The sequence below is a fragment of the Hydra vulgaris genome, chromosome 03 (genome assembly GCF_038396675.1).
Source record: "Hydra vulgaris chromosome 03, alternate assembly HydraT2T_AEP".
In the NCBI taxonomy this organism is placed as follows: domain Eukaryota; kingdom Metazoa; phylum Cnidaria; class Hydrozoa; order Anthoathecata; family Hydridae; genus Hydra; species Hydra vulgaris.
This window is the reverse complement of record NC_088922.1, coordinates 57,949,161-57,968,401: the sequence shown is the minus strand read 5'-3', so window position 1 is coordinate 57,968,401 and position 19,241 is coordinate 57,949,161. Positions and strand designations below refer to the sequence as shown.

At 28.4% G+C, this 19,241-nt stretch overlaps 1 protein-coding gene across 1 annotated transcript; it reads right to left on the bottom strand.

Moving 5' to 3' along the window:
• Nucleotides 1-2,890: 2,890 nt before the first annotated feature.
• LOC100209771 (gamma-glutamyl hydrolase A) lies at nt 2,891-18,527 on the bottom strand. The gene is made up of 3 exons (XM_065793795.1): nt 17,781-18,527; nt 7,386-8,030; nt 2,891-3,264 (listed from the first exon to the last, which is right to left on the bottom strand). The coding sequence occupies exons 1-3, from the start codon at nt 17,830-17,832 to the stop codon at nt 2,957-2,959; spliced, it is 1,005 nt and encodes a 334-aa protein (XP_065649867.1). The 5' UTR covers nt 17,833-18,527; the 3' UTR covers nt 2,891-2,956.
• Nucleotides 18,528-19,241: the final 714 nt, after the last annotated feature.

Here is a 19,241-nt window from a genome sequence, read left to right as displayed (position 1 = left end):
TATCATTTGGCAACATTAGTTCTGCGAGGGGTCGAAATTTGTGTTTTTTTGATGACAAAGTAATTTATTATTATTATTTTTTTCTCCCCTAATTAGAGAAATGTGGATTAGAAAGTAGGATGAAGGGAGATAAAAGTAGATAAAATAGATCTTATGATAAATCCATCATAATTAAAAAGAAATTGGCACTTTACTTATTTTCAGATCTTCAAAAAATGCATTGCAGTAACTCAAATTTTATCTTTGAAAACAAGAACAGCCATCTAAAATATTGGCAGAAAACTAGTTAATGTTTAAAACTTAAGAGATTATGAGTGTCCTTGATAGTTGCAGAGTTCGTGTTTGATATGAAGTTTTTATGATCCAGAAAGAAGTTGAGTTATGGAATGAAAGCACTGTATAATTAAGATAACAGCAGAATAACAAAAAGCTAGTTAATAAAATATTTAGCAGTCTAAGTGGTATAAAGAATTAAGAAAAAGGAGCTCTTTGGCAAAAGTTGTCACTTTTAATGATTTTACTCTTTGGCAAAGTTGTCATTTTTTATGATTTTGTTCTTTGGCAAAAGTTGTCATTTTTTTTGTTCAAGAAAAAAGCATCTTAATTATCTATTTTTTTTATTGAAAAAAAGTCACATTTAAACTTGGCTATGTATGTTTGCAAACACCATTCTCTATAACATAATTTTCAACCAGAAACAGTTTTTGCGGAGGTACTCAATAAATTACTATGGATATTAATATATAGCAATGGAACTAAATGCAAAAAGATAACAAAATTGAGACATGGCTCAATCTTTCTTTCTTTTATTTGTATAACTTTTAGTTCACATTTGTAATGATTCTTTGTTGGTTGAGCAGAAAGTTATCTGTGAAAAATTATTAAAGTTAAGAATAAGAAGCTTTTTGTTGTGTGAAGCAAGTCTCATAGCAGAAGCAAAGTTAGGACAAGAATTTGTTAGTTTTCCGGTTAATAATCCTTAAAATCGAAACACAAAATAGCAGCCATTGACATGATTGGACATAAACCAATGGTTTGTAGAACAAAAAATACTGAATGTTGTGTTGTTGGCTATTTATAAAACGATTTAAAACAAGGTGTTTTGATTTTATTTACATTTAATGTCAACAAACCATAAAAAGTTACAAAATTTTTAGTCAAAATCAATAAAGACTTACGAACCATAAAAAGTTTAAAAGGATAAAGTTATTTGTAAATATGCAAAACTAAATGCCAACTAAGTTATCTGTTATATGTGCAAAAAAATTTCAAGAAAAAAATACTTTAAAACAAGGAGAGCAGGATAATAGATCCTGCTTAATAAAACATATAAAAAAGCTAATTAAAAAATCCTGATTAATAAAACAAGAAGAGCATGCTAAAAGATCCTTTTTAATAAAAGATTATAAACAATACCCACTCTACCTCCAAATACCATGGAAAAATTACTATTACATGTAGTCATCTGGTCATTCTGTTCCAGAATGTTTAACATTGTAAATACTAAAAAAATATTGAGCACACAATTTTAAATACATTGCTGGTATGGTTTGTAGCTACTAAATGTTAAAAATTAATTATCATATTATATTTTAAAAAGTGCTATTTAATAAAATTTCCATACCAGAAGTTATTGAATTTATTATACAAGTTGCTGAGAGCTTAAATATTTTACAAGTTGTCTATTATCTTTACATAACGTTTTGTAATAGTTATAAAAATGCACAACATATTTATGTTGGAACACTTTCCTACTTACTTACAAAATCATGCAGAATCTGTTTGGTTTTTAAAGAACTTAAAAAAAATAAAGAAGAAATTAGAAAATACTGATAGATATGCATTATTTGAGTGTTATACTTCCATGCAATTATTTAAAGCATGCATTATATCACCATTAAAAATAATAGGAACATTCCGTACATAATAAAAACTCCTTCAGTTATAAAAATTGATAGTAATTGATTGAGAAATGAAACCATTGAAACTGTAACTATTTTGTAAACAGTGCTTTTGGTGTACAAACTTATATATTATATTGATAAGTTCTCTAACGACATTAGGGAATATTGAGTTTCTTAAAAGTTTCTTAAATTTCAAGTTTTAAATCGAATCGAATTTCCTTGCACGTGCAATTAAACTGTTTATTGTGCATGCAAATTAAACTGTTCATTGAAACTGCTGCTCTCCGTTGTAGATGCTAACTTCGTGTAAAGTTGATGCGATATTTAGGTGAAAAAAATAGGAAATATTCATTAAAATCTTAAATAAGTTTCTTATTGAAAAGTGACTTAGTATTAAAAGTTTTTTAAGATTTTCTCCTAGTACTTGTTTTTTATATAAAAAAAAAAAAGTGTGATCAGAAAATCAAATTTTCGACGTTAATCATTAAAATAAGTTTTCGATCTTATTCCGTTTTTATTGATTTCGATATTGCTCCGCTTATGTGAATTTCGATATAAAAACTTTTCGATATTAATCTGAAAATCACATTTTCGATCTTAATCATTAAAATGGGTTTCGGTCAGTTATTTTTCGATATTAATCATTTTTTCAATCAGTTAATTTTCGATACTATTCGCTTTCCCATATAATCATCGAATAAGCATTACAAAATTTTTTTTTTCTAATGATCTATTTTACTGATTTTTATTTTACTGATTTTGAGTTTGAATTACTGATCTAATGCTAAGTCATGCAAAAATAAAAATAAAAAATTATAATAATAAAACTTATTAATAAATCTTTTTTATTTTTTTTTTTTTTATACATATAACATTTTTTTTCTCTGTTAAAGTGTTTGTTACGATATTATTTTTGAATTTTATATATATATATATATATATATATATATATATATATATATATATATATATATAATAAAAATATATAGTTTATAAAAATATAATATCAATAAAGTAAAAATAAACTATACATATAGCTGGGCTGTAGCATTTTATAAACCTATACGTTTATGCACAGACTTTCTTTTTAAAGCACTTTCGTCTCTAAATATATAAATTTGCTCAAAATTTGTTAAACCCCCTGACCAGATAATTTGATAGTGGAAAATTAAGTGTCTTTGTAGATCGCTTACAGATGCAAAATGGTTGTTGTTTTTTCTTGCTTCGTTAACAAAAAAGTTCGCTATGTGTTGAGACGCGTGAATAGCAGTTGGTGAATGATTTATGTTTTCGGTCTCGGTCCATTCAAAAATGTTTTTTTCGGGGTGCCATTGCGTTCCATAAAAAGGATATTTTTTCCCTTAAAAGATATTAAAACATATTTGTTATCTGTCAAAAGATTTGCACAAAATTGAAAAAAATTATCTACATTAGGGTGTCAAAAATTATATTAAAAAACTACTTTACAATAATTTTTCATTTATGGAATATGTTGTATTTGCATAATTATGGAATATATTGTATTTTCCATAATTTTTGCAAATAAAATAAACAAGCAATAAACTAGCTTAATAATAATAAAAATTATTAATGATAATTAAGTACTTGATAAAATAAAGCATGAGATAAAATAAGTGCTGAGGGTTTATGTTTCCAAGCTCAAAGAATAGTTTGACAAAGCTGGGGTTGATCTCATTAAAATTTTGTTTAAAAGTCATTAGATTTGTCTAGAACATGATAAAATTAACATTAGTATGCTAAGGTGAAATTTAACTAGAACATGATAAAATTAACATTAGTATGCTAAGGTGAAATGACTTTTTTGTGTTATATTAAAAAACCTTACAAAATTTTATTCAGTTCAAAATTAGAAAAAAAAAATCTCGGTAAACTCAGTTCAAAAATAAGAAAAAATCTTTGTGAAAACTTAACTTACAAGTCGCCGTGAGTATTTTTATTTAGTTAAAGGAATTGAATTTTTGTTGAGTTAAAGGAATTGAGTTTTTGTTGACAAAAATCTAGAGAAAGTATAGTTTCAAATATTAATTCAATTACAATTAACAGTTAAATTATTTTTTAATTACAATTCACAATTACATTAACTTAAACTTGTACCGACTGTCAATATTGCCTTAATTTTACAAAAATTCGTCTAAAATTAGCTTAATTGGTGACAAATCTTTTCAAAAAATTTTTTCCATTATTGTATTTTGTTTATCAACTGTTAACTGTGACCGTTTTGCCAATATAAAAAAAAATAAAAACAAAACTAGTCTAAAAACTCCATTACACTATAATTTGTTTAACACTGTTATTAAAGAGATATCTAATCGGTTTGCTAGTAATAACTGACTGAAAGATGTTTAATAACAACTTTGGTAACATAATTTTACCCAGTTCTTGTTTAGACAGATCCAAATGTGTTTTTATTAGATAAAACAACTTCAAAGGGTGCATTATCTTTAAATATAAATAAAAGTAGTAGTATCGTACAGATTCTATTAGAAACGTAAAAAAGTATATTGAATTGTTAAAAAAAAGAAAATATATCATAAAAACCGATTTCATCAATATATATATATTAACATTATTTTCAGTTTTTCAAAAATAAATTGACTGTTTTCAAACCTTTGAGTGGTAGTGTATGTGCAAACGTGTAAATAAAAACATAAATCTTAGCATTTATGTAAATAATATGTAAAAATTATTTACGTTAAAAAAAGTTGTGCTTTAATTATAAAAATGAGTTAAAAAATTAGTGCATCTAATGGTGTGTTGTGTATGTAATGGTATATGAAAAGATGCGTAAGAATGGTGTAAGAAAACGCATGTACAAGTCCTACAAAAATAACAGAAAGCGACAAACTCTTTACGAGCGTTTATTGTAATTGTTTTAAAGGTTGTTTTTATTTTTTTATTTTAATGTTAATTCACCTCCCCAGGGACGGCTACTTGAGTTTTAGTTACAATCCTCTCTTAACTCTATATATCCGAAACACAAACTTTGAAGAACAAGGTCGCTTCGCGGAGAAACAAGTTGAGCGCGGTACTATCAGAGTCGTGGTAGGGATCAAAATCTAAACTTCTCGCTAATAAGGCAGCGAAAGAAAGTAGAGAATATTTTAAAAACAATATCGTTTTCGATATATTCTCTGAAACATTCTTTGAAATTTATAAAACATTTGATATATATACTTTTGTAAAAAACTGTTTATCGTAAAAAACTGTATATTGTAAAAAATAATACATCGTATAATTAAAAGTAATGGAAATGGTGTGAGTGCAGAAAATAAAAATGTTTAAAAATAAAAAATAGCAAAAAATAACAAAGGATAAAATTCACTAGATTGTTTCTTTTTTCTAACATTTTCTTAAAAAACCATTAGGAAAGGAGCTAAAAATTTTCAATTTTTGACCGCACACACTGATAGACTTTTAAAAATAAAAACAAACAACAAATACCATCAATCGGAGTCTTTACAAAACGGTTTAAAAACGTTTTAAATTAAAACAATTTAAAAATAAATGCTAAAGTGAGACTGTTGAACTAAAAAAAAAAAGTTATACTTAATACTAAAATCAGACATTTTAGTTACAAAACGTAGATTAAACCGCATAGCCTAAACCTTGGTAAAGACAAACCTCTTTAAACTGAAAATTCGCTAACTTCTTAAGCGTTTTAACTCAAAACATTCTATATTAGAAGCGCTACCATTAAAAAGTTTTTAAATAGGTATTACTAAAAAAACTCTTAGTGTTTGGAATAAGGCCCCCTCAATTTGCAAAAGGACCCCCTAAATTCACTGCCCCCTCCCCAATGGGGGGAGTGGGATACCCTAGCCATGGCTCTACAAACACAGTCTTGCGATGGATGTATTGAAATTGTGCTTATTTTATTATTTCTGCTAAAAAAGGAAAAAATATAACTAGCAATTTCTGCTGAGAAAAAGTTAAAGTATAATTAACTAATAAAAATTGAAAATAAGATGCGTATTCAATAAGATGCATTACTTGATTATAAACAATTCAATTTCTGCAAAATAAAACTTATTGAAGATGAAAAAATGTTTAAGAAGCACTCAGATGCACTCATTTATTACCACATATATACTCATCATATCTATATTCGTTATATAATATGTATTTAGATGCACAGTATGGTGTGAAATAAAAGATCTTTAGATTTTTTTTTTTTAACTATGAATAACTTGCGGTTAATATAAATTGCATTTAATACTCAGCAGCAGTAAAATATTATTTAAGTCCAGAGGTAGAGAATAATCCAGAGTTGTTGTTCCAACAAGATAGAGCCACAGTCAACGCAAATTGTCCAACTATGACTCTGCTGAGAGAAATTTTGGCAATCAAATAGTATCGCGTTTTTCTAATTTGAATTGGCCACCACGTTTGCCCATTTTAATGGCTACTTTTTTTTCTCTTGGGTTACCTAAAGGGTAAAGTGCATGCCAACAATGAAGAGTCAACAAAGAGCTTAAGAACAATATTTGAGAAGAAGTAAGAATACAAGGACCCAGGTTTCTACTATGCTTAATTTATCTCGTTTTTTAAGATTTTTCGATCTCATTTTTTCATATTTATGATTTTCAAAAATCATGAATTGGTGTGTTAACATTATACGTGCTAGTAGTCACGACAATAAACGTGTTAGTTAATTTGATAAACGTGTTAGTTAGTTACCCGTGTGTTTTAATGACTACAGTAACTAAAATGGAATATGAAGAGAATTAAAGTTTGTATAGATAAACCCGAAATCTTAAACATAAGTTAAAACAATACTAATATAATAACGCAACATCAATATGACAACGTTGACAATGACGTCGTCTAATTCTGATTCAGATATTGCCATATGCGATAATTTTGATTAATCGGCGTCAAATAAAAAAGATTAAATAATAATAAAAAAGTTATTCATTATGTAAATTATAACGTTATTTATGTTATATTGTGTAGATGAGATTACATAAATTGTAAATAATTATTGATGGAGGGGGGGGGGGGGCAAATGCCCCTACTGCCCAGTCGGTTGCTACGGACCTGAATAAGAAAAGTAAAATCTAATTGCAAACAAAAAAGTTGTATTTAAAAAAAAGTAATTGCAAAAATGTTTCATGCAATTGGAAACTCATAAAGTGTAATTGCAAAATAAATAGTTTGAGCAAGCTGCGTTTAAATTTCAATCAACATTTATTCTCAAACTTACATATATTCACACCAATTTTTGGCTATGCAGAATGACTAAAAAGTGCAACTTTAATGAGCTCATTTGTTTGCTAAATAATATTCAAAAGCTAACTTTTTTTAAATTGGACCCGTCATTAACCGTCAATATTCCGTCAAGATTTATTCCGTCAAGATTTACAATGTGTATTCAGGCAAATATAATAGAAATTTCATTATGGATATATAGTGTTATTGTATTTAAAAATACCAAAATGACCTTAAGTATGTATAACTTACCTTCCATTGACGAAACAAATTCTTTTCCATTTCTATCAAAATTAGTCGATAGTATTTGAAACATTTTACTTATTTTTATGTTCTTGATATATACATCGGGACTGATTCCCTGCTCGTGCATGTTTATTGTAATATTGTCAAATTGAAGACCTTTTAATAATTTTTTACCCATATTTGCAAACAAACGACTATGAAAAGCTGTTTTAGTAAAGTTAACTGGAATAGAGTAGTTTTCGGCATTGTAATCAGTAAGCAGTTTCTCACCTGCTGTTAACTCATGTAATACCTCAAAACCTAGGCATATTCCAAAGATTGGGTAATAAATACCTTTATTGTTTAAGTCTTTTGCCACTTCAAAAGCTATTTTTGCAGCATTCCAATAGTTTGATTCGTTAAATGGAGCTGCACCACCAGGAAAAAGTACACCATTAACTTTTTTCATAACTCGTTTTATTTGTAGTTTATTCCAAGATGACACTATAGGCACTACTTGGGCGCCTGCCATTTCTAAAAACTTGACGTAAGAAGCTGCGATATATGTAGTATTATAACCAAGAATAATTTCAAGCTCTCGATTTGTTCGTTGAGAAATAATCCCAACAACAGGACGTAAATTTAATTTTGTTGCTATGGAATGACAAACAACTAAAAGTAAACAAGTGAATAAAAATAATCTGTTCGTTATCATTTTACAAATTTTCTACAAATAAAGTTGTTTTCTACAAATAAAGTTGTTTTCGTAGGAATCTTTATTAAACAACTTTATTTAAAAGAGAAAGCAAGGAAATTTATTTTTATACTCAAAATGAGACAAAACGCCAGGAACAGAATTTAAATTCAATGAATCGAATAAAATTTCGATAAAAATCTATTGATTTTAACTTTGAAAGTTTTTATTTAATAAAAATTGATTAAACATACAAATATATTTTTAAATATACTTCTAACCATACTGAAAACAGCTATAACCAAACATATAAGTTTTGAAGTATCGTTATAAAAGATTGAAGCCTATTAAATAACAAAAAAAGCAATCATGCTAAAATAAGGAAGAGTTTCATGAAAAAATTTACTCTTTGATAAAACTTCTAATAAAACTCAGTAACTGCGTATGTAAAAACCAAAACTTAACAATGTTTTTGTATACTTTATTTGTTGTTAAAAGTAACTTTAATTTACGCATATGCGTTACAGTATAAAAAATTCAATACCATTTTATCTCAAAGTTTATTTATTTTTTTCTCTAAAGATAATGTTTTTCCAAAAATGTTTTTCAACTTTTAATAAATTTATTCTACATTTAATATTCTTTCGATGTTTTTAAAATTTCACTATATATATATATAAATTTCCAAAATTCCTTTATATATATATATATATATATATATATATATATATATATATATATATATATATATATATATATATATATATATATATATATATATATATATATATATATATATTTCCAAAATTCCTTTTTTGCACAAGATAAAAATACATTACCGTAGAAAATTTGTATATAAAATTAAAAAAGTTTTTTAACCAAACTGAAGATGACTATAGTCGAAAAATGTATTGTTATTTTATTAGTTAAATAATAGGTTTTTATTAATAAGTGGAAAAAGTTTGCTAATTTCTCAATTGTTTTCAAACCATGTTTTTACACAACATAATGTGCTAAACGATCGCCCTAGTGTAAATGTTGTTGCTGGTAAAGTTTGTAAAACTAGTAAGGCAAGTATCACTTGGATAAAATTGTGTAAAAGGTAATAAGCTAATGAAATTTTGACTACTTTTGTATTCTCGCTTCGTTCCAAGAAATAAGATAAATTTGTGTAAAAAGAAAATAAACTGATAAAACGAAGATAAAATTTGTTTAAAAGGTAATAAGATAGTAGTAAATCTTGGCTACTTTTGTACAAAGGATCCAAAATCGAGGTAAAAAGAGTCGAAGTCGGAGTAAAAAGAGTCGAAGTCGGAGAAAGTCGGAGTCGAGAAAAAACTCCGTCGGAGTCGAGAAAAAATCGGAGTCTCGATAAAACTTTGTTATAAATTAAAAAATTAAACTATCTAGTTGATAATTAAACATTGTTCTTATATTTATTTTTTTTAATTTTATATATTTCGATTTAAAATTAAAAATAAACTTTAAAAAAATTTATGTTTATATATTTCTTTGTACTTAGATATTTTTCTTATCACAATCTTTTAACGAACAAGTTATATCTAATAAATGGCTTTCTAACCGGCATTGGTTAGGAAGAAGGCGTGAACTTTCAGTTAAATGCCCTTTCGCCATGCTCTGTAATAAAGACTTCTTGGGGTACCTATAGTAAAAACTGAAAAAAAAAAAAATTTAAAACAGTATTTATTCTGAAGATTTTTTAAAATAATATTTTAAAAAGATGAAAACATCTATCATTTCATCAGAAAGTGAACTACAAAACTTTGTGACAAATCTGGAAGACGAGGAGAAAAACTCTTTCTGCTTCCGAGGAAGTTGCTTGAACTCTGTGGATGGCTTGTTCAAATTTCAAAACTGCTGCTGATTTCACACCAGTTACCAATTGGTGAAGGTCTTGAATTTTTTTAGCTTTTTAGCTGTTAATTGATTTTGATATAAAACTCCTTGAATTTCGGCAAAAAAAGATGTCGATTGTGATGGTTCTTCTTGTTTGCTTTTAGCGCAATCATCTGATTTTGTTTGGAGACTATTTTCTTTTGCTGCAAATAGTTAATCAAATAATTTTGCAGCATAAACTTGAATATCTTTTTTAGAAGCGTAAAAAATGTGTGGTTTTTATTTTTAAAAAAATCGGGATTGTGCAAATAACGACTCAATGATACCAACATGATGTTTTTACGATTTTCGTATCTGGAGATACGTCTCAGCAAAATTAGAACTCATGTTATTTTCTAGTTCCTTCAATTTCCTTACTAACGTTTCCATAACGATGTCACACAAAATTGTTGTATTTGGTTTTTCCAAGCGAACTGCAGCGTCAGCAATGACTTCCAATAAGTCAGACAGCGATTTTAAGAAATCCAAGTCAATTTCATCTAGCATGTATAAGCAGTTTAGTTCTTCGAGTGTTTTTTTTACAGCTTCTAAGCAATCCAAAAATCTTTTGATCATCTGAAAAACACTGTTCCATCTAGTGCGGTTGTCGAGCAACAGTCCTTTGTCATGCGAAGATCCGTAAATTTTGTGTATTATTCTTTTAAGAACTTCATATCGAAACGATGAATATTTTAAAAACTTAATTAGTATTCAAAGTTTCTGAAGATTTTTTTCAATATTTTCTTCATATTCAATCTCATTCTCCAAATATTCAATAAAAAACTCTCCTTTAGTCTCTCCATCAGTTTCCGTTTCTGTTTCAATATCCAATTCAGTTTCTTTGTTCACAGTTTCGCGACAATCTTTTTTAGCGTATAATCACAAACACTCAAATGAATTGAATGATTCTGGCAGATTTGATGTGGAAACTTAAATATGGTACCCAATTTCACTATCCAGCTACAGTCATCCGTAGTTTTACCTGCAACATCTTCATCATCTATACCGATTTCTTTTAATTTTTGCATTATCAAAATGTTTAATGTTTCGGCAGAAGAAGGAGTTGGCAATCTTACCATTCTCAAACAATATGTTCGCTCGTGATGAACATTTAAATTGTAGTATCTTCTACCTCTATTGCTACACCATTCGTCACCTGTTAGTCCAAATTTTTCTCCTTTTGTTTTCAATGTAGCCAATTCAGCTATCATTAAACATTTGGCTTCAGCATGAAACATCTTAATTTTTTCTGAAATTGTGAACGCTGACTTGGGCAAACTATGCCTATAATTTTCATAAAGCATTCTAAGTGTTTCAGATTGAGTTATGGACCTGATCGAATATCCATCAAGAGCTGTCAACTTGACATCTTTGTCAAAACTGGTCTGGAGCTGGATGGTTTTAAATCTATTTTCTCGCAACTTTTGACGTGACCAATTAGGCCGTTTGTGCTGCTTCCTGGACAAGCAATTCTTTTATGGCATTTTTTGCAATCTCCGTATTTCTTATCACTTACCACAACTTTATCAAAGTATTTCCACGCTTCCGAAACCATTTTTCTCTATAAAAGAAAAATTATCAATTTGACTGTGATAGATATTTGTTCTTAATTTTATTTTAATTGTGATAAGTTATCACATTTTAAGTTGTTAATTAAGTTATCTATTCTAATAGGTAAGTATAATGAAACATTAATTATTATTATTTTTTATCAGTGATTACATAATATCGCCACAATGCACAGTGGGCCGAATATTAGACTTATGGTGGACGAAGTTATTTTGATCATACGATATACGACATTTTTTATTTTTTTATTTCGTCATTAAAAAAAAAGAATACAATGCCGTTTTATATAAATAAAATTTACATGACCGGGGCTAAAAGAAGACAAAATTTGCCTTATCACTACGCCCCGACGTGCTTTCATCAGCAAGCGTGTACAATCATTAAAATGTAAACATAAAATTACTTTGTACGATATAAAAAATAAATAAAAATTTTACAAGTATGTTAAGATCAGTAACTAATCATTAATCAAAAAAAAAATCGTAAAAATAAAAAATAAAAAATAAAATAATAATAATAATAGTTACACATAAAAATTAAAAATAAGTTAATAGAAAAGTTTGAGGAAAATTTAAATTTAAGACCAGTTAATAAGATAGTTGTTAAAAAAAAAAAATTAAAAATTAAAAATAAAAAAAAAGACGAAAAAAAGAATCTTAAAAAGAATTTAATTCATTAACATCGTTAAGAAGTTTTTGTTTTAGTTTTTGTCTGAATAGAGTAAGCAAAGAACAATTTTTCAGCTAGTTATTTAACAAAGTGTTCCATAATTTAGGACCTCTGAGGGCAATAGAAAATTTAGCAACCAAATAGTGCATTTTAGATTGCTCATAATTGTAATTTGAAAACCTTGTAGGGAACTCGTGGTTAATTTTATTGAAAAGTGTATTAAATATTATAGGAGTTAATTTATTATGAAATTTGTACATAACTATATAAGAATTTGATAAAGGTTCAACTCAAAAACATTAAGTATGTGATGATTTTTAAATAGTTCTTTAGAATGTGTAAAACGACCTGCACCTGAAATAATTCTGACAGCGTGTTTTTGTCTACTAAGCAATTTTTTAACTTTAATTACATTAGAGCTGCACCATGCAATATTTGCATAGTTTATATAACAATGAATGAGGGAGAAATATAAGATTTTTAAACAGTTTTGGTTTAATAATTGCTTAGCTTTGTATAGAATGCCAATATTTTTTGAAACTTTATCTTCTAACGTTCTTATGTGCTCTCTCCATGTCAAGTTTTCGTCAAGTATTACTCCAAAAAACTTTAATGGTGACTCTCTAATTATTTTAGAGTTACCAATATTAAGATCAGGAAGTTTTAATGGAATATTGTCTTTATCGTGAATTCTATGAAAAAAAGTATACTTAGTTTTATTTAAATTTAATGATAATTTGTTTGCCTTAAACCATTCCGCTAGGTTTAAGAGTTTTATTTATTTATTTTTATTTTTAGGTGCCCCAAGAAGTCCTAACGGTCTTGTCACAGAGCACCGCGGAAGTGTATTTAACCGGGAAGTTCACGCCTCCTTCCTTACCGTGACGCAAAAATTTGTCCAGAGCTCGTTTCGAATAAATTTTCAAATATTTAAAATATTTGAAAATTTATGAAAGTCGTTTACATAAATAAGGAATAACAGTGGACCCAGAATTGAGCCTTGGGGAACACCGCAAGTTATAGTCAAGTAGTCAGTTTTTCCTTCTTCGTGTGCTATGCATCGTTTTCTATTGCTTAGATAACTTTTGAGCCATTCTAAATATGTGCTTTTAATTCCATAACTTTCAAGTTTTTTTTATCAGAATGCCATGGTCTACTGTATCAAAGGCTTTGCTAAGATCTATAAAAACTCCGAGGGTAAACTTACTTTCGTCAAATGTTTTAAATATATCGTGAACAGTATTAATAATGGCATGGTCAGTTGAATACCCTGGCTGAAATCCAAATTGTTTATTATATAGAATATTATTTATATTAAGAAAAGTTAAAATTCGGTTATACATAATTCGCTCTAAGATTTTCGAGAAGCAAGAAAGAATTGAAATTGGTCTGTAATTTTCAGGATTTGAAATGTCTCCTGATTTGAAAGTAGGTATGACCCTCGCAATTTTAAGTTTCTCCGGATAAATACCTAATTTTAAAGATAGATTAAAAATATGTAAAAGAGGGATTGTTAAGTATTTTATCGATTTTTTAATTACGTTACTACTAATATTATCATACCCCACACTTTTGTTTAGTTTTAAAAGATATACTGTATCTAAGAGTTCCTTTTCAGTAATTTCATAATTATCCATCTTAGAGGTCTTATTAGGAGTAAAATATGACTCAAAGTTTACTTCAGTAGTTTCTATTTTCGACGCTAAAGTGGAACCTACACTGACAAAAAATTGATTAAGTGATTCAGTAATTAAAGATTTATTTGTAACCATGAGCGAGATCTCAACTCGTTCTCGTTTCTCGTGAGAAATGGCACTTCTCGTGAGAAACGAGAAATAGAAAATTCTCGCGAGAAGTAGAACGAGACTTAAATATTATATTATTTTCCAAATTAAAAATTATCATAATTTACAAAATGTTTAATAATTTGTGTTTTTAATTAATTAATATTTTGACTCCGTGATTTTAATAAATCTAATTAAATTTTTAATTAGATTTTTAATTCGATTTTTTATTAGATTTTTTTACAAAATCTAATTAAAAAATCTTAAATTTATCAGTGGAATTCAACTTGACACATATTGTTCATATTGAAAAGAAATATTCTTGCCTCATTTCAACGATCAAAAATGTCTCAAAGAAAGAACAAAATCTGGAGATGTTTTCAAAAAACAAGTGACGGTGTTGAATGCAAGGCGTGCAAAAAGTCTTTGAAAACAAAAGATGGAAACACAAGCGGACTTCATCGCCACCTCAAAAAAAACCACAGCCAAGATTACGTTGAGTATTCTGAAAAAACTGACGACTCTCTTCTTCCTTCTCCTAAGAAGAAACAACGAACCATGGTCAAAATGCTTGAAACAAAGTCCAATTATGACAAAGACAATTCTATTCAAAAACAGTTTGACTCTGCAATGCTGGATTACTTTTGCACTGATCTGGCATCCTTTTCAGCAGTCGAAGGAAGAGGTTTCAAGAAATTGTTTGACATTGCAAACCCTAAACTGAGCCTTCATCACAGAACAACATCTTCAAGAAAGCTTTCAATTCGGTAAAGAGAAGTTCAAGCTGGAATGAAGGGCATAACAACGGAGATTACGCCAAATCTAAAAAGTGCTGCATTTACTTCTGACCTTTGGACTTCTAGAGCTCAGGATAGCTACATCTCTTGGACTTTTCATGCTATTGAAGAAAATTGGAGACTACATTACTGGACACCCCATGTCCAACAGTTCCCAGGCAGACACACAGGTATCTTAATTGAAGGAAAGCTGGATTCTTTCTTAGAAGAACTAAATTTGCCTGCTAATTTGCCAATGTACTGCGTAAACGATTAGGCAAGAAACATGAAACTTGCAGTCAAATTGTCAAAGCGCCTTGACCAATACTTGTGCAACAATCATATTTTGCAATGTGCAGTTCGAGACTCATTTGGATTGACTGCTGGAATGGATGATGCGTTGCAAACATGCAAAGATTTGGCTTCTTTAACTCACCAGTCAACAGTTGCAGCTGAGTTGCTTGAATCAGAATCAGACGCTCAAGGAATCAATTTTAGACAGTTACGCCAATCTGTTGACACAAGATGGAACTGGATTGCATGGCTTCTGTCCTACATCTAAAGAGTGCAATTATCAGCTTATGTGCAAAACAAAGATATTTTTTCTTCAAAGACCATCAGTGCATCACAGTGGAAATCAATCGAGGGAGCAGTAAAAAGTTTGGCACCACTTAAAGAAGCTACAGAAACGTGGTCGGCTGAGTCTATTCCAACAATTAACACTGTCGCCGATTCTCTTTATTTAATCCATGACAAAATTGATCAATTTGTTGAGACGGATGGAAAAAATGGCTACGGTGTCTTGTATGCAAAAAACTTGAAAAGCTGCATTAAGAAAAGATTTCCTCTTTGTCACACTGGAAGCTTATTGAGTGCTGCAGCAAACTACTTAAATCCTGCTTTAAAGGGACTTCACTTAAAGCTCTTCAAAAAATTTCAAACAACAAAGGAATGGTTAGCCTCACAGGTTAAGGATAATGTTGAGCGCCAACCTGTTGCCAGAGTCCTTTCAGCAGATTTGTCCCCTAATTCAAAACTGAAGCGCAAGTTAAACGTCAGACTTGAAACACAAGAGCCAACATCTGAACTGAATCATATTTTGAGCGAAATGTGCTAGTATGAATATCTCCCTGATGCCAAAAAAGACTTTCCGATTCTTGATTGGTGGAAATCCAGAAAAAGTAGAACAAATCATCTTAATCAGAGAAAACATTGTCTTGTTGGAAAAGTTTGGTAAAAAAATTCTGAATTAATATTTGAAAAAGTTATTTACATTTGACAAATGTCATTTGTGTCTATTTGTCAAAACCATGTTTACATTTTTTTTTTTACTTGGATTTTAATAAATTTGTTTTCGAAAATTGTTAAATTTCTCGTCTCGTCTCGTTCTCGGTCTCACGAGAAGTACTAACTTCTCGTCTCGGTCTCGTCTCGGTTTGAAAAAACCTAGTCTCGCTCATGGTTATTTATTTGTAATAGTTTTATTTGCAATGTTTAGATTTATAGGAAGGCTATTTCCGTCAGTTTGTTTCGTGCCAATTACTTCCTTAATAATGTTCCAAGTATTATTTGGATCATTTTTATGTTGTATTAAATGCTCAGTATAGTAATATTTCTTTGATTTTTTAATAACCATCTCAAAAACACGTTTATAATTTTTGTAATTAGTTTCATTATTGAAAGTTTTTTTTTTGAGAAACTCGTTATATAATCGTTGCTTTTTTTTTGACGACTTTATAATTCCAGGCGTTATCCATGGATTCAATGTTTTTTTTTTCTCACACATTTTGTAACTACATGAAAAGCCGTATTGTAAAGTTGTTGTAATTTATCAATAAACTTATCGTATGCCTTATCTGGGTGTTAAATATCAAGGAGGTCATCCCAATTTAAATCTGATAAAAGAGTATTAAAATTTTTCATGGATTTTTCATTTATATTTCGCGTAATTTTTTTAACTTTTTGTGCATAAATGTTATCATATTTTTGTGAGATAAGAAATACAGGGAAGTGGTCTGAAATGTCGCATTTAAATATTCCTGTTTTTATTTTTGATTTGAATTCATTGGTGATTATTTGATCAATAATTGTTGCGCTTTCTCTAGTTATTCTTGTGGGTTTATCAATTAGTGGAATATAGCCTTTCTGATATATGACGTTAAAGAATTTATTTATATTTGTATTTAAATGACGCATGTTCAGGTCAAGGTTGAAATCACCTACAAAATAAATGCTTTTATTTTTGCTTAATTTATTTCTAATTATGTTTTTAATATGATTTTCGAATTGTTTTTTTGAGCCGGAAGGTGGTCTGTATAAAACGTGGATGATAATGTTTTTTGTGGTTTTATTTATTATTTCCACACATAGTGATTCACAATCATTAGTGGTTGAGCACAAATCTTTTTTTAGCTTGTATGACAAAGAATTACTTATAAATGCACACAAACCCCCTCCTTTCTTCCCAGATCCTCTAATTGATGAATAACTTTATAATGTGGTAGCTGAAAATTTGTATTTGTCTTGATATATTCATCAGTACACCATGTCTCGCTGAGACTAATAATTTTAAAATTAAATTTAACCTCGAATAAAAATTGTTTAAATAATTCAAAATTTTTTGAAAAACTCCTAATATTTAATTGCAAAATTGAAAATGAATTTGCATCTAGTCCTTGCATTATGTTTTCAGTTTTAGGGTCATAATATAAAGTATTAATATTTTGAAATACTTTGTTATTACTAAAAAAGTTAATATCCGGGTCAGAATGCTTATCTAGAAGTATTATATTTATTTTGTAATGAATTAAATTCTGATTTTAGTGTAACATTATCTTCATTCATAAGTAGAATATTTTATATAAACTGTTAAATCATATTTTTCCGAAAAAAAAAGGAAAGAAAAAAAAATAATAACAATAACAATAATAAAAAAAAAATTCTAAATATAAATGATAAGCTAATTAAGCACTCGCTTTATTTTTCCTAAATTCTCTAACTATAAGTTTATCATATTTTATAGTAGGATATTTACCATTTTTTCTATGCATCTTCATTTCTTCTACGAGTTTTTTCCTTATGACCATTGTTTCAAAAGATTAGTGGATGTATATTCCTGATCTTTTAAGTCGATTAGATGAATGTAGTACTTTTATTTTGTCTTTAGATTGTAGAATTTTAACAACAATTGTTCTAGTTTTATTTTCTTCTTTTTTTCCAATTCTGTGAGCCCTCTCGATATCAACGTTCTTAATATTTAATTCGTTTTCAAACAAAATTAATAATTTTTTTCAGTTTCATCCCAGGTTTCTTGATCGTTTTCGGGAAGCCCGTCGATGCGAAGATTATTCCTTCTGAGTCTATCTTCTAGCTGTCGTAATTTATTCTTTTCCTCTTTATGTATACTATTTTTGTTTTTAATTTTCTTTTCCAATTCGCATACCTTTTTTTCTTGGATGTCTTGAGTAACTGTTAGGCTTTCTTCGATATCTTTATTTGTCTTTACTGGGATTCTTACTCTCTCGGTAATTTCTTTAAATTTAATGTTTACCTTTTCGTTTTCTTTTTTTAAAGAGTCGCAAAATTGTTTTGATTTTTGTATTTCATTAAGTAGCTCATTTATTTTATCATTAGTTATTTTTAAGTTACCACTGAAAAGCTTAAAGATATCTTTCTGCTGTTTTGAAAACATTTCATGAAAAATATCGCGAACGACATTTGTTGATATTTGTATTTCATCTGTATTCCCCGTTTCGTTAGATTTCTTTCGAACATCAATATTTTTTTTATCCATTTTATAGTTTGTTGTTTTTATTAAAAATAAAAAAATAAAAAAATTTTCAAAAAATAATTATTTCCTCTGAATAAAACACGTCTGCATGCCGCAACTACGATTAAGCAACGTTATTGTAAAAAAAAAATGTATTAGGTGTTGAAAACTTACGTCGTTGTTACTTCAACCAGTTTTTGTATATATTATAAATAATGATCTTGACTTAAAATTTTTTTTTATTAAGGTAAACTATTAAATAGTAAAAATACATTAACTAATATCACACACGCATAATTTTTTAAAAGTTACTGTTTACAATCTTTGCTTAAAACTTAAAAAATTCTTGCTTTTTTGATAAAAAAAGATATTTTATTATGCATAACATTTTATTAAACCATAATTGATTTTGTGGATTTAAAAACTTCTATTATTAAAAAGATACTATTAGGTATTGTGGTTTATTCTCCTCCGGCTAGTTGCCATACAGAGACCACCATACCAAGGCACGCAAAGTCATGTTCATCCCCCATGAAGGAGCGTCATAACCGCTTTACGGCTGAGAGTAAAGTGAATTTCGGAAGAACGAAGTTATCTTAGAGCGAAAGATAGAAGTAGTCGTGTTAGAAAGATAGCATAGAGAAAGCGGACAGGATTGCACATGATGTTAGATTGTGCAATAGGTGGAAAACATGCTGAAATTAGGTTAACCTAATGACAGCAGTT

What these genes read in the sequence shown, in the direction of transcription:
- LOC100209771 (XM_065793795.1), bottom strand. Translation starts at nt 17,832, where the DNA reads ATGGTCATAAGGAAAAAACTCGTAGAAGAAATGAAGATGCATAGAAAA. An exon ending in GAAGATGCATAGAAAAAATG is followed by an intron (nt 8,031 to 17,780) that starts GTAAATATCCTA and finishes GTTTACTTTTAG; the next exon opens with TTGTTTGTCATTCCATAGCA. An exon ending in ATTTGTTTCGTCAATGGAAG is followed by an intron (nt 3,265 to 7,385) that starts GTAAGTTATACA and finishes ATATCTTTTAAG; the next exon opens with GGAAAAAATATCCTTTTTAT.